General features: G+C 42.5%; 1 protein-coding gene across 10 annotated transcripts in view; it reads left to right on the top strand.

Annotated features, from left to right (window-relative positions):
- Nucleotides 1-13,679, top strand: part of rtn4a (reticulon 4a) — a 58,084-nt gene extending 44,405 nt beyond the window's left edge. For all 10 annotated transcript variants that reach the window (XM_031308378.2, XM_031308379.2, XM_031308381.2 and 7 more), the window contains 5 exons: nucleotides 4,322-4,460; nucleotides 8,324-8,393; nucleotides 11,258-11,304; nucleotides 12,294-12,352; nucleotides 12,473-13,679. In XM_031308378.2, coding sequence (XP_031164238.1) covers nucleotides 4,322-4,460; nucleotides 8,324-8,393; nucleotides 11,258-11,304; nucleotides 12,294-12,352; nucleotides 12,473-12,515 — 358 coding nt within the window. In that variant the 3' untranslated portion in view covers nucleotides 12,516-13,679. The remainder of the gene's footprint in view (nucleotides 1-4,321; nucleotides 4,461-8,323; nucleotides 8,394-11,257; nucleotides 11,305-12,293; nucleotides 12,353-12,472) is intronic.
- The last annotated feature ends 353 nt before the right edge of the window (nucleotides 13,680-14,032 follow it).

Here is a 14,032-nt window from a genome sequence, read left to right as displayed (position 1 = left end):
GATAAAGCTGTTTTCACACATACAGGCAATTTGCTTCTCATTCATCGCCTTAAAAGTTGAATTCATTTTAACTTTAGTCGCCCAACCTTGCCCCTATTTTCCTGCATGTCTTCCCCCTCTCTCTCCCCTTTCTCACCTAGCTGTCCTGTCAAAAATTAAAGGCAGAAAAGTAAACAAAAAATGTATTTTACAACTACCAAGGTTTTTTTTTCCTGCATAGGGAGATGTTTGGCCACCCCCCCCTTCCCCAGCCAGGCCCAAAGGAAAATTACAAGTGCCTAAACGATCCGCAGTCAACTCCTTTTCCTTTTCCATTTATAATTTTGTGTTTTCCTTCACATATATAAAGACATTGTCATCATAACTTGGTCTGTATAAATGTATCCGTATGCAAGAAATGAAGTCTTGGACGCTCACAACGTCCTGGGGAGAGACTCCCAAGACCCGATGCTTAATATGTCCCATTTTGAGCCGGGAAAAACCCTGCCTACGCAAGGAACAGATAGTCAAATACTGGGATCCACTTAGTTGATTGTAAGCGCAAAGAAATAACTTGTCTTTGTATGAAGAACACTGGACATTTGGGCATCTAAAACGTATAAAGTTATCAATCAGCAGCTCTGCTGGCCGTTCTTCTGCTAGGAAAAGGGGTCACTGCACAAAGAGTAGGATGTAAAATCAAACATTTAAAGCGGTCTGGTTTCATCAGGAATTAAACTCAGCCAATCGCATCACAGAAACCAGTGACCTGATTAATCCTGATTATCAGTCTGTGTTGCAGGCGGTCTGGTGTGTCCTTTTTGTAGGGATAAATAAATGCTGTAACATCATGATAGAATATTTTGTGTGGCTTCAAATTTACTGTATTTTCTATTTTTTGTCTCATACCAGAAGAGCTCCTAAATGCAACACATGTTTTATTCATTTTATGTTATTAGAGTACAAACACGCTTCACAAATATTTTTTTAAATTCAGTTAACGTTACTCAGTAAAGACTTCTTCTCTCAGGTTTAAAATCCACGCTGATTTTTCCGTTATATGGCCGTGCAGTTGGCACTAAAATATTGGACTTGGGCGCCCAGATAGCTCAGTTGGTAGAGCGGGCGCCCATATATAGAGGTTTACTCCTTGACGCAGCGGGCCCGGGTTGGACTCCGACCTGCCGCCCTTTGCTCCGTGTCGTTCTCTCTCTCTCTCTCTCTCTCTCTCTCTCTCTCTCTCTCTCTCTCTCTCCTCTTTCATGTCTTCAGCTGTCCTGTCGATTAGAGGCCTAAAAATGCCCAAAATATAATCTTGAAAAATATTGAAATTGAAGAGAACCAAGACTAGAAGCAACTGCATCACGTAGAAACGCATAAAAATACTCGTGTGTATTCGGAGCGATGCTGTATTGGCGCTTTTCCATTACATGGTACCAGCTCGACTCGCCTCGACTCTACTCTCTTTTTTTGGTTTTCCATTACGAAAAAAAGTACCTGGTACCTGCTAACAGGTACTTTATTTAGTACCACCTCCAGTCGAGGTTCCCAGCGAGCTGAGGCGAGCCGAAAAGGTGACGTGAAAGCGACAGACGGGGGTGTCCTGAACAAACCCGCTATTTTTAAATAGTTCAGCCAGCTGTTTGTTTTTGCTGCCTCCAGCTTCTTCTGAAACTAAATGTGTCTTCTGGCAACAACTCACACCTTCCACGTTCTGTGTCTGTGTCGCGTTAGATCACGGCAGTTTACCGCGGCGCCGCTTGTTTTACAGTTCTGCGGAGGCTCCCGGCAGAGCTTTCGCCGTAGCCTGACTACACACACACATGCTGGCTCGACTCACACACCAGCTGACAAATGTATACATCAGGCCACATATTTCACAGGCTACGGAGAAAGCTCTGCGTGGAGCCTCCACAGAACTGTAAAACAAGCTCAAGTGGCCTGATGTTTATACTTGTGCGCTGGTTTGTGCGTCGAGCCGGCAAGACGACCAGCCACGCTGAGGCGGGACTAAAATCTGCAACGGAAAACGTACGCACAGTGTGGCGAGTCGAGGCGAGTTGAGCAGGTACCATGTAATGGAAAAACGCCATAAGTGTGTCAAACTCGAGGCCTGTGGGCCAAATCAGGCCCCTCGCAGCCTTTGCTCCAACCTGCATATCAATTTAGATTCCCAACCAATTTTGCCCGCCTAGTTTTGGTCGTTTTTTCTGAAGTTTTAGTCATATCCGCAATGTCTTTTTTCTACATTTTTAGCGTGTTTTTGTTGTTCTTTTCTGACCTTTTTTTCGATGTTTTTGTGGCATTTTTCGACCTTTTTTTGGCGCTTATTTAAATGATGTTCTAAGGAACTTTTTTGCTGACGTTTTTCGAGCTTCATGTGGACCAAACTGTAAATGAGAAGACTATAAGACACATGCAACAATACAGTCACATATATTTGACTTTTCTCTCAAATAAAAGCATGTCTATAAACTCTACACGTCTGGCTCTCGACATGATTCTTATTTTCCAGTCCGGCGCTTAGAGAAGCTGCTGTAAAGAGAGGGGATGTTGTACTCTGCTGCATCTACCTCTCGTTCATTCGTTTGTTCATCCTCCCTCCTGGCTCTTTTTCAAAACCTTCTTACGGTTTTGTTTTTTCAGCGGGCGGTCTGCACACTGACCTCACAGCACGTTAGAGGCCAATTAGCTCAGATTAACATAAGCTGCTGAACAGAGTCAAAATACGAGCGGATTCTACAGATTTTACAGATTTTAAAGCTCCAGTGTGAGGAACGAGAGCTGCATTAAAGCTTAAGTGCGTAACATTTTGATATTAATGAACGTCCGTTAAATTCAAGCCATTGCCAAATGAGTTGCTACAGAGCCACCACGGAAGGCTTGTATCATGTGGACACGCAGACAGTTATGTTGTCATTCCTCACGGGGGGGGGGAGACAGAAACTACGCACTGTAGCTTTAAAGGAGCAGGAGGAAACGTCACAGTGAACAAATGTGTCTGTTGAGATCTAAACGTGACTATTTGAAGTGATTTTGTTAGAGCTGCAACGTTTAGTCGATCGACAGAAAATAATCTGCAATTATTTTGATAATCAACTGATAATTAAAGTAAATTTTATTGCAAAAATGGCAGAAAATGCTGTTTTCAGCCTCTCAAATATGGAGATTTCATTCTTTTTGTTCTGTTTTATATCATATTAAACTGAATATCTTAAACTCAAATGAACATTTGTCACTAATCTGACATCGTATAGACCAAAGAACTCAGTTAATCGGGACCATGGTCTACAGATCAATCAGTAAACGAAATGAATAGTTAGTTGCAGCCTGACTTGTGAGTCAACCAGTGTATTTAAATACCTAATGTCCCTCTCCAAAATCACTTCAGAAGAGTAGTCCCAGCGCTCTCTCGCTTTGGTGTTTGTAAAGTATTAAAGTTCAACAAAGAATGGTTCACATAAGTTCCTTTATTTTCTCTGTAGATGCACTCTCCTACAAAATCACAACAGAATGATTAATTTCCAAATAGAGCAATATAAATCACAGAAAAATATATATCACAATGTAAGTTTTTTTTCCCAAATGGTGCAGCCCTAAATGAAATGAATGGTTGGGCTATGTTCACACTTGGCGTCTTTTTTTAATGCTGCCAGCGTCTGTTTGACATTATAATCCTAGTATGGAGTAAACTGTGTTTTCAATGCAACGCTACCAAGCCACGGCCGAGTGAGCGACGTGTAATTACATTTTTCGAGAGGTGCACGTCAGGCTACGGCCTAGGGTCGGTATCTCCACGTACGTAGTCACGGCATAGATTTAACGCAGAAGTATAAATCACCCTTAAGCCGAATGAATGAAACTAAAAGACTTTTCTCAGATCTAATGATTGTAGTTTGACTTTAGCTTTAAGTTTTGTCTTTAAGCGTTTTGAGTGTTAGTTATTTATCTGCTCTAGTTTTTCCAACGTTTTAAGACACAGATATGGAGATAATAACGGTCAAATGATGTGAAAAAGAGACGCAAAACTACCACAAAGAGACGCAGAGACGCTGAATGACCACAGAGACCCAGCACAACCCAGAAGGAGGGGGGAAATGCAACGCTACCAAGCCACAGCCGAGCGCCGTGCGTCGCTGCAACGTGTAGTTACATTTTTCGAGAGGTGGCGTCAGGCTACAGCGTAGGGTCGGTATCTCCACGTACCTACGTACGTAGCCACGGTGTAGATTATACGCAGAAGTATACATCACGCTTAAGTCTTCCACAAAGCTGGGGAAAACACTGCCCGCTAAGCCTCCTCGTTGTTGTCTTTAACCCGCTGCTCTGCTTCCCCTCTCAGGCAGTACCTGGACCAGGAGGTGGCCCTGCCCGAGGACATGGTCCACAAGTACAGTGACTTGGCTCTCGCCAAAATCAACAAGACCATCGGGGAATTAAGGCGCCTGTTCCTGGTCGAGGACCTGGTCGACTCCATCAAGGTGAGAGTCCACTTCACACTAACTGGACCCTAAAACTATTAATATTTAGATTAGAGTTGTTCCGATACCATCAGAAAAGCCTCCGATTCTGCCTAAAATGCTGGTATCGGTATCGGCCAGTACTGGAGTTTATGCACCGATCAGATATGTAATTTATCCCCGAAGAATATCTACTTCAAAGTAGTTTATTAATGATCTTTTTCCGTTATGACAGACTGTTCTGTGGCGTTCATTGTTTTCAGTTCAACAACAAAGAACATAGACATCATATCACATCCATACTGAGATAGTAGTATACAGCTGTTAAAACATAATAACATATATGCATTTTTAGTTTAGTCAGTTTAGTTGCGTTAGTTAGTTAGCTAGCTAGCTAGCTAGCTAACTTTATTTATCCCCGTGGGGAAATTCAGGTGTCTTCGCAGCCAGGTACTTAAATACAGTTATAACATAAAACACTACTGTTTAAATACAGTACAATACATTAAAATACAGTACAACCACGATACAATACAAATGCACTTAAAAAGGAGGGATACAAATGCAACTACAGTGGGACTGCAGAATAAGGTGCAGAGAGGACATGAGGCAAATATATTATGTGTTTCTACACAATATACACGTCCATTTCAACACAGCTCTACAGCCAGCATGTTGTCATGGCAACAACCAACATGCAGTTGTTGCATCAGGTGAGCGAGCCAATCACGAGTGAGAGGAGCCAATCACGAGTGAGAGGAGCCAATCACGAGTGAGAGGAGCCAATCACGAGTGAGAGGAGCCAATCACGAGTGAGAGGAGCCAATCACTCGTGAGCCAATCACGAGTGAGAGGAGCCAATCACGAGTGAGAGGAGAGGGAATCAAACTTAAAACTTTAACTTTAACCCACTGGTATCTGATCGGGAATCGGTAACAGGAAGGAAAATATGGTATCAGAACATCTGTAATTTAAATGTATATACAGTATTTAAAGATATAAATACAGGCAGGAGGGTGAGTCACTGTGTGGTATCTGTAGTGCAGTATTGTAGACTTTAAGAAAAGAAAGTAATGCATCTAGTTAAGGATAAAGGGATAGTAGAGAGGTTTGTGTGGTTGTATGAGGGGTATGAATGCTGTGGATGGGGGCAACAGCTGAACAAATGACAGACTCCTAAAAACATCTATAGCAGTTTAAAGTATACCGTCAATATTAAGGTTGGTTTGGGCAATACTACTACTACTACTACTAGGAGGTGACGCTACTTATTTCTACCATTCATTACTTTCAGCGAATCATTGGAACTCTTTAGTCAGCAGTTATAAGTTATTTCTACTATGTATTCATTACTTTTAGCTACCTGTTACACCTGTGTGTGTGTGTGTACGTGTGTCTCTGTGTGTGTGTGTGTCTCTCTCTCTCTCTCTGTGTGTGTGTGTCTCTCTCTCTGTGTGTGTGTGTGTGTGTGTGTACGTGTGTCTCTGTGTCTCAGTGTGTGTGTGTGTGTGTCTCTGTGTGTGTGTGTGTGTGTGTGTGTGTCTGTGTGTGTACGTGTGTCTGTGTGTGTGTGTGTACGTGTCTCTGTGTGTGTGTGTGTGTCTGTGTGTACGTGTCTGTGTGTGTGTGTGTGTGTCTGTGTGTGTGTGTGTGTGTGTGTGTGTGTGTGTGTACGTGTCTCTGTGTGTGTGTCTCTGTGTGTGTGTGTGTGTGTGTGTATACCATAAACTTGCTTGCTAGTTTTTTAACACTTTCACATACTGCAACATGTTCGGGCGTTACAGATGATATATTCTTTTATTGAAATCATGTATTCATTCATAAATTAGTTGAGCTGCTCCACAATCTTTCCAAGCCCCCCCCCCATGTTAGTCGGCAGCACCTTCGGTGGGTTTATGTGTCTGTGGATCAGCGTCGGGAATGGATGAGCTTTCAGAGCTCTGCAGCTGTCGGAGGCCTGTTGTCACCTCGCCACGGCCTCCAACGCTCGCACCAAATACAGAGATCTGAGAATAACACGGAGCAGAAGAACTTCCCTTACAGGGTCAAAAAGTCAGATTCTTTTGATCCAATCAGGAGCCAGTTTGAGCCTCAAGAATGTTTTTAAAAGTCTCAGATTAACCCTTTAAACGCCGCCAGTGTTACATTGGTATTTTTGCGTTTTGTGATGTAATTTCCTGGAGTATCTTCAAATGTTCCATAACCCTAAAATCAGGGGTTAAAGGTTATGTAAGTCAATCAACCGTAAAAATTAACAAAAGTATTAAAATTGTGTCAAAAATGGAAAAAAATAGCGATACACAAGGTCACAAGCCTCCGGTCAGAAATGGAACTGTTTTAACGGTGTTGGGTGTTTACACTGGCGGCCATGTTGGCTCAATGCTCCGGGCTGTTTCCATGTTCATCATTAACACGAGTAACACGTTGGACTACAGCTCTGTTAACATACCCAAACATCCTCAGGGTTTAAATCTCCGTCCACTGTGCTCTGCTCAGTTCATAGATTTTGGGCTCTTTATCTTCCACAGCGTGTCTTCTTTCAGAAAACTTTCATTTAACTACACTTTGTCTATTTGTGTCTGTAGATTTCTTCTAAATTCACTCAAAGTTAGCATCAGATAATGGCCCAATCCCAAAGGGAGCCCTGAGGACTAAGGACTCCCAGACTGAATTGATTTGAGTGAGTGAGTGTGTGAGGCCACATGGGCTCAGATAGGTAGAAATGGGATTGGGACAGCACTTCACCAGATCACGTTACCTTGGTGACGTTTAATAACAAAGATGTTGCTGACACTGGCCGGTTTGGGAATGTTAATGTTAAGTTTGTTGCTCTCCACGCGGCCAAGGCCCAGGAGACGGCTGCCTGATTCCACGTTTTCAACCTCTTGTTTTACGAGCTGGACGACAGGCTGGTCTGCTCCGTGGTCGTGTGTCGTGCTGTTTACCTTTTTGTAATTTCCGGATTTCCCTACAGTCCCCGCGGTAAACGTCACAACGCTTTGAACTGTGGGTAATTCCCTTTGGTGAAGTCTGCATCGATGCAGACTCACGGAAAGGGCTCGGTAAGTGTGGACTCAAACCCTCACCACGCCTTTTGAAATTCGACATTGGGACAACCCTAAGCCCTTAGGAATTTCACGAGAACGCGCACCAAAGTCCGTGAGTCTGTCAGTCTGGACTTTGGGATTGGGCCAATCCCTCATTTGCATATTTAAACCAGGTTTTAGAAAACTTGTAAGACAACAAATATTTGTCTTAATGTCAGTAATAACCTGGGGATGTTTTGTGTTTATCTGTCAGTTCAACTTTGACTCTGTTCAGCTGTAGTTTCTTCTAAATGTCTGACTTGTACAATCCGTATCTTTAACCCTCGTGTTGTCTTCCCGTCAGCCATAGAACTTGTTTTTCTGGATCAAACTTAGGTACGTTTTGGTCGTCTTTTGTCACTTTATGTTCCAAGTTTTTTTGTTACTGTGTTGATTTTTTTTGGACATACAACGTATGTCACTTTCCTCGCCATTTTTTTTTAAAACTTTTTGTTGACGTTTTTGTAAGATTTTCCAAGTTTTTTGTCGTTGCAAATGCTAAAAAATTAAACACCCAAATTCAATGAAAGTAGTGAATTTATTGTTTATTTGACTTGTGAAGAGCGTTGTATGGAACCATCCACGTTCTTCATCCACAGAAATCTCCACTTCAGCAGCACTCCCACACCAAACGTTACTCTTTCATTCCTCTCTATATTCTGAAGCTCCTTACACAGCAGGGCTTTGTTCAGATATCAGCCACAGCCTGACTTACACAACATTTGTTTGATTTCAGATCTTGATGTTCGAGATGTTTCTGACGTGTTACTCTGTTTGTTGTCTCCTCTCTTTCTTCAGTTTGCCGTGTTGATGTGGATCCTGACCTACGTCGGCTCCTTGTTCAACGGCCTCACTCTAATTATTCTGGGTGAGGAACATGTTACCCATCATGCTCAGAGCAATGGTCTTCAGCATTTCTTTAAGCCAAGGAGCCATTATCTGAGAGAGGGATGGAGCAGGGACCCCCAACTACACACAGTCTATTCTGAAATGAAGTTGCATATTTGACTGGGCCTACAATAAAAGCCCAAAGCCTTTTATACAAATCTTATTAGTGCATAGAAAACTAATCGTCGGTATGATTTTATAAATGTTGTTTTAACGTTAAACATGTGACAGTGACTCCACAGGATGAACTGTGTAAGTGGATGGCTGTCTTAAGGCCGTAACAGACCAACCAGACGGCCGACCGTCGGCAGTAAAGCCAGTGTGTCTGATCAGTCTCCCCGAGTTGGTCCAAAAAGTTCCTCAGAACACCGAAGAGACGAGACGTAATACGTCTCCATAACAGCAGGCGGCGCTAATCTGTGTTGTCGCCCAAAAAATGAAAACCAGCAGCTGATTGGACTGGCTGCTGCTTCCGAATTTGGGATTTTTCGAACGGCCATTACTGGCGACTTTAAGAGAGAAATAGGCCGTGCAGTTGCTGAATCTGTCTTCATTTCAGATCAACAAAGTTTAAAAGATTTTCGTCAGATTTTGAGAGGCTCATCTGCTCCCCATTTCCTGGTGAGTCCCGACTGTCCTGTCTCTGACTGAACACGTCAGGTCGGCCAAAATGAAGGCCGACGGCTCCTCCAACGGACGACGGCACGGGACACACCGAACAGACTCGAGTCACCGACCTCGCCAGACTGTCAGACGGCCGATTATTGGCTCTGTGTGTAGCTGCTTTTAGTGACTACCTACTACCTGCTATCATTAATGTGTTTTTGTTTTTGCGTTCAAAAGTTGCAAAGAAACTCCCTTTGTTCATTTTGCCGGATTATGGTTTAGTACCGAAACATCGCCTACTATTAAATACAAGTTACACGTGAGTGTGAACGCGTGCCGGAGTTTCTCTGCAACGTCTGACTTACTTATCCCTCTCCGACGCACCCGTCTCACGTTAGCATTTGAAAAAAAATGTACATGGTTTGGCAAGCATTTAGCAACATTTGGTCACTTGGAGAGGTTTTGGCACACCGGTGACACCTGTTATACCAAATACTGAAAACTCCCTAGCTCCCATTCGGTTAGGACTAGAGTTCTGAAACTTTATAGAGGTCTTCTTGACAAGGTGTAGAAGGCATGTGTTGTGTTCTGCATAGTGTGGCACAAAGTAGGTTAGTTTTTCTTTTTCAAAAATTACATTTTTTTTTAGACGGGACCAAAATAACTATTTTGAACCATGTTTGAACTGTTGTAGTGTATGTTGTGTTTTAATCACATGCTAATCAAGCACATGTTCATAAAGTAGAAGAATTTAGGTTTAAAATGAAGCCTCATACATGCGTTTTGGCCTTGCAGTTCTTCGGTTATAAGCTTTTCCCTTTGGGAACAAGAAATAGACGAAAATCAGGCCAAAGAGGTGGATTTCAACAGGTTAAACAGTATCCTGACTAAACTTTGACATACTGTACACCAGTCTCTGATTATCCATCAACATACGTTCCTCTAATATTAGTCAAAATAATTCCTAATTTCACCTTTTTTAACAAAAAAATTAGGTATAACTTCATATACATGAGGTTTATTGACCATGAATTCCAAAAATAAGCAACTATAGTGGTTAGAAGTTGGTGTTAGTGGTATAGTGGAAGTGAAAAAATGTGTCAAACGTTGAAAAAAACCAAAACAAAAACATTGCAAAGTGTCAAAAGGGACAAAAATGTCAGAAAAAGTGTTTTTGACCCGAGAGGACATGGTCGGGGGGGGAAGACCACACAAGGGTTAAAGACATTTATTAACTTTGGCTCCACCTGGTGTTGAAATCAAGAGTCACACTGTCGGACTTCTTCTGGAAACAGGAACTTAACATCTGCAGTTCAGCAGAGTTTCTGCCAGTTCTTAAAAACAAGTCTTAACATTTCACAATCTTAATCTTAGGCCTTCAAGCAGAGCTTCTCAAAGTCTGGACCCAGTCCGTAAACCTCTAGTTATGAATACAAAACCTTATGAAAGTTTAACGTTTTCTACTTTTAAATAGATTTTATACGATCAATAAGTTAGTGAAGTTGAATATACAGTAGTGGTGTATAACGGACCGTAGTTGATCTTCCTCTCCCTAAAAACATACATAGGTTTGGACGTATTTTTACAACTGAATTAATGTTACAATTAGAGAGAGTCGGCTACAGAGAAAAGGAACCGGTACAGAATTCCAGGTAGTCGTATCGGTCCAAAAGTTGCTCAGGAAAATGGAGAACTCAACTTGAATGTCTGTTGCTTAAAGGTTATAAGTAAGTTGATTAACGGTGGTTGTTATCGCTAATCGTTCCAGATTCCTGACCTGATCAAAATTGAGATGCGGACCTTTGAGTGAAACGTTTGAGAACCCTTAAAAAGACTTACATTTGCTGAAGTATGGTGTCCTACATCCATGTAACGCTACCTCTAATGCTCAGAGAGAGAGAAAAAGTTATCCTGTGGAGTTGTAGTTTTTTCTTTCAGTAGTCCAAATATATTTTGCTGTATTTCGACTACAAATGAGACAAACGTGCAACTTATTTTGCAGCCAATCAGCTTTCATGTTATTGAGTCTCTTTCGGATTATACCACAGACATAAAACTCATTTTATTTATTTACATTTCCTTCATAATGGTGTTTAAAAAGTCTTAAATGTGACTTGGTGAAACCTGCAGAAACCCTGATAGTTTCTCTGTGAGAGCTTCAGGGTCTGTTGGAGTTTGTAGTTTTGAATCGGACTAAAACTGCTCCACTTAATAAGTTCTTTTTCTTGTTTCCTTCAGCTCTGGTCGGAGCCTTCAGCTGCCCGATCGTCTACGAGAAACACCAGGTAACAACCAATAACATGGTTTTCATTTAGTTTTAGAGAGGTTACATCATCCTTTACAACCCTAATCAGTTACACATTATACTTGATTTATTTACACTTCTTCTTATTTGTTCAAACGTATTATTATTATTGTCGTTTGTAATACTTAAACTAACTTTAGCCGGGGCGCCCAGGTAGCTCAGTTGGTAGAGCGCGCGCTAGAGTTGGGTATCGAACTCTGTACTTTTTTGGGCACCGAGACAGATTCACGTTAAATCAAACGGTGCCAAATCCGCTACCTGAGAGAGCGTACAAGCACGTTGACAGAGAGCAGAGCTCCGACAACACGCACACACAGACACACACACACACACACACACACACACAGATACACACACACACAGAGGCACAGACACACAGAGGCACAGACATGCACACATACAGATACACACACACACACACACACACAGACAGACACGCACAGATACACACACACAGACACAGACACACAGAGACACAGACACGCACACATACAGGCACACGCACACACACACACACACACACACACACATAGAGACACACACACACACACACACACACACACACACACACATAGAGAGAGACACATAGAGACACACACACATAGAGAGACACACACACACACACACATAGAGAGAGACACATAGAGACACACACACACATAGAGAGACACACACACACATAGAGAGAGACACACATAGACACACACACACACACACACACACACACACACACACACACACACACACACACACACACACACACACACACACACACATAGAGACACAGACACAGGCGCAATGTTTTTACAGCTGAAAAGTACTGAAAAAAGTTACTGTTTGGTACCGGAACCGAATTCCAGGTATCGGTACCGTACCAAAATAATGTGAACGGTAGCCAACCGTAGCGCGCGGCGATGTGGAGAGTCTGATTCCTGCGGCTGGTTGTCTGACGTGTTTGTGTGTTTCCAGGCTCAGATCGACCACTACGTGGCTCTGGTCAACAACCAGGTCAAAGACGTCGTCGGGAAGTAAGCACTTTAAAATGATGAAATGATACGATTCCAAACTGCTACAGTACTCAGTGAAATATTTGACTTCTCTCACGAATGAATAAATGAATGAATGAATGTCGTGATTTCTTCCTGCAGGATCCAGGCGAAGGTTCCCGGGATGAAACGCAAAGCAGAGTGAAGTAACGGAAAGTCAGAGTTTGGATTCAGGAAGTCCTGAGAGGGGAGGAGGGGGGGTGTTAGTAGGGGAGGGAGGGGGAGGAAAGAGGGGGAACATGAAGGAAAAGCTGGAGGAGGAGAGGAGGGGGTCTGGCGTGGACGCAGCCCTTCTAACTTTATTTGTCAAAAATAATAAAAACATTTCTTTTCCAGTCCAGAATTCCTTTTTATTTTTCCGGGTTTTTTTTGTGTTTTCTGGAGAAGTTGGAAGTTGAGCCGAGGCCGAGGTCGGCTCCATCATGCTGATGAAATGTTTGTTCCCTCTCCCCACCCAGTGCATTGTGGGAGGAGCTGACACAGCTCCCACATTTGTAGTTTTTTGGGTGTTTTTTTTTTCTCCGTCATTTTTCAAAACCGAGCAAAGTGGGAAAACATTTATTTTCTTCTTCCTTCGTCTGTTTTTTTGAGAGAGCGCGCGCAGCAAACGGCACCTCATTTGTATTTTCTCTCCTCTTTTTTTTTTTTTTTTTCTTTTTTTTTTTTAGTATAAGTTTGAAGTATTTTGTGATTTTACTGTTTAGCTGAAACGGCGTTCGTGTCCCTCGAGCTCGGAGCTCGTTTCTTCGGTAAGCTGCTGCGTGGTTTCGCCTCGACGGGACGGATTTGTGAACGGCGTCTTTGACTCCTGACGAAGCAGCGAGGGGGTGGGGGGGTGGGGGGGGGGCTTGTACTACCTTTAAATACTTCATCGCTTCTGAGTAACTTTAGCTAGAATCATCTAGAAAACCTTCGCCACATAAAACACATAAATCACATAAAAAGTTGTTATTTCCATGTCATTTGCAGCTGTGTAGTTAATGAAAAACTCTGGAAGAGGAAAAACCCGTTTACATTCATCCACATCAGATAAAATGTTTAAAAAGTACAAAAAAACGACAAGAAATGGGATTTAAAAGAAGAAAAAGAAATAACCATACTGTCTGTGGAGCCGATATCTTAATAGAGTTGCAACTTGATGTGACTTTTTGGGAAACCTTTCGAGCATTTGTTTGTTATGCAAGTATAATTGTGAATGATAAACTTCATACTTCAATTGTGACGATAAAAAGCTCCCAGCTGGGAGCCGTGTTTGTGGAATGCATTGTGAGATGTAAACTATTATCAATAAAGCTTCTAGACGAAGAAAGTCCCGCCTCCTCATCTGTCAATCAACCCTGTCAGTGTACACGAGTCCCCCTACACAATGTGAGACCCCCTACGTAATGTGAGACCCCCTACACAATGTGAGACCCCCTACATGGTGTGTAGTCCCCTACACAATGTGAGACCCCCTACATGGTGTGTAGTACCCCTACACAATGTGAGACCCCCTACATGGTGTGTAGTCCCCCTACACAATGTGAGACCCCCTACACAATGTGAGACCCCCTACACCAGTGTTTCTCAAATGGGGGTACGCGTACCCCTAGGGGTAATTTGGAGCACTGCAGGGGGTGTGTGAGATTTAAAAAAAAATGTTAATTTAAAAATATCAGTCAT

The sequence above is a fragment of the Sander lucioperca genome, chromosome 15 (assembly GCF_008315115.2).
Source record: "Sander lucioperca isolate FBNREF2018 chromosome 15, SLUC_FBN_1.2, whole genome shotgun sequence".
In the NCBI taxonomy this organism is placed as follows: Eukaryota; Metazoa; Chordata; class Actinopteri; order Perciformes; family Percidae; genus Sander; species Sander lucioperca.
Note: the sequence above shows the minus strand (reverse complement) of the source record. Positions and strands in the feature narration are given on the sequence as shown.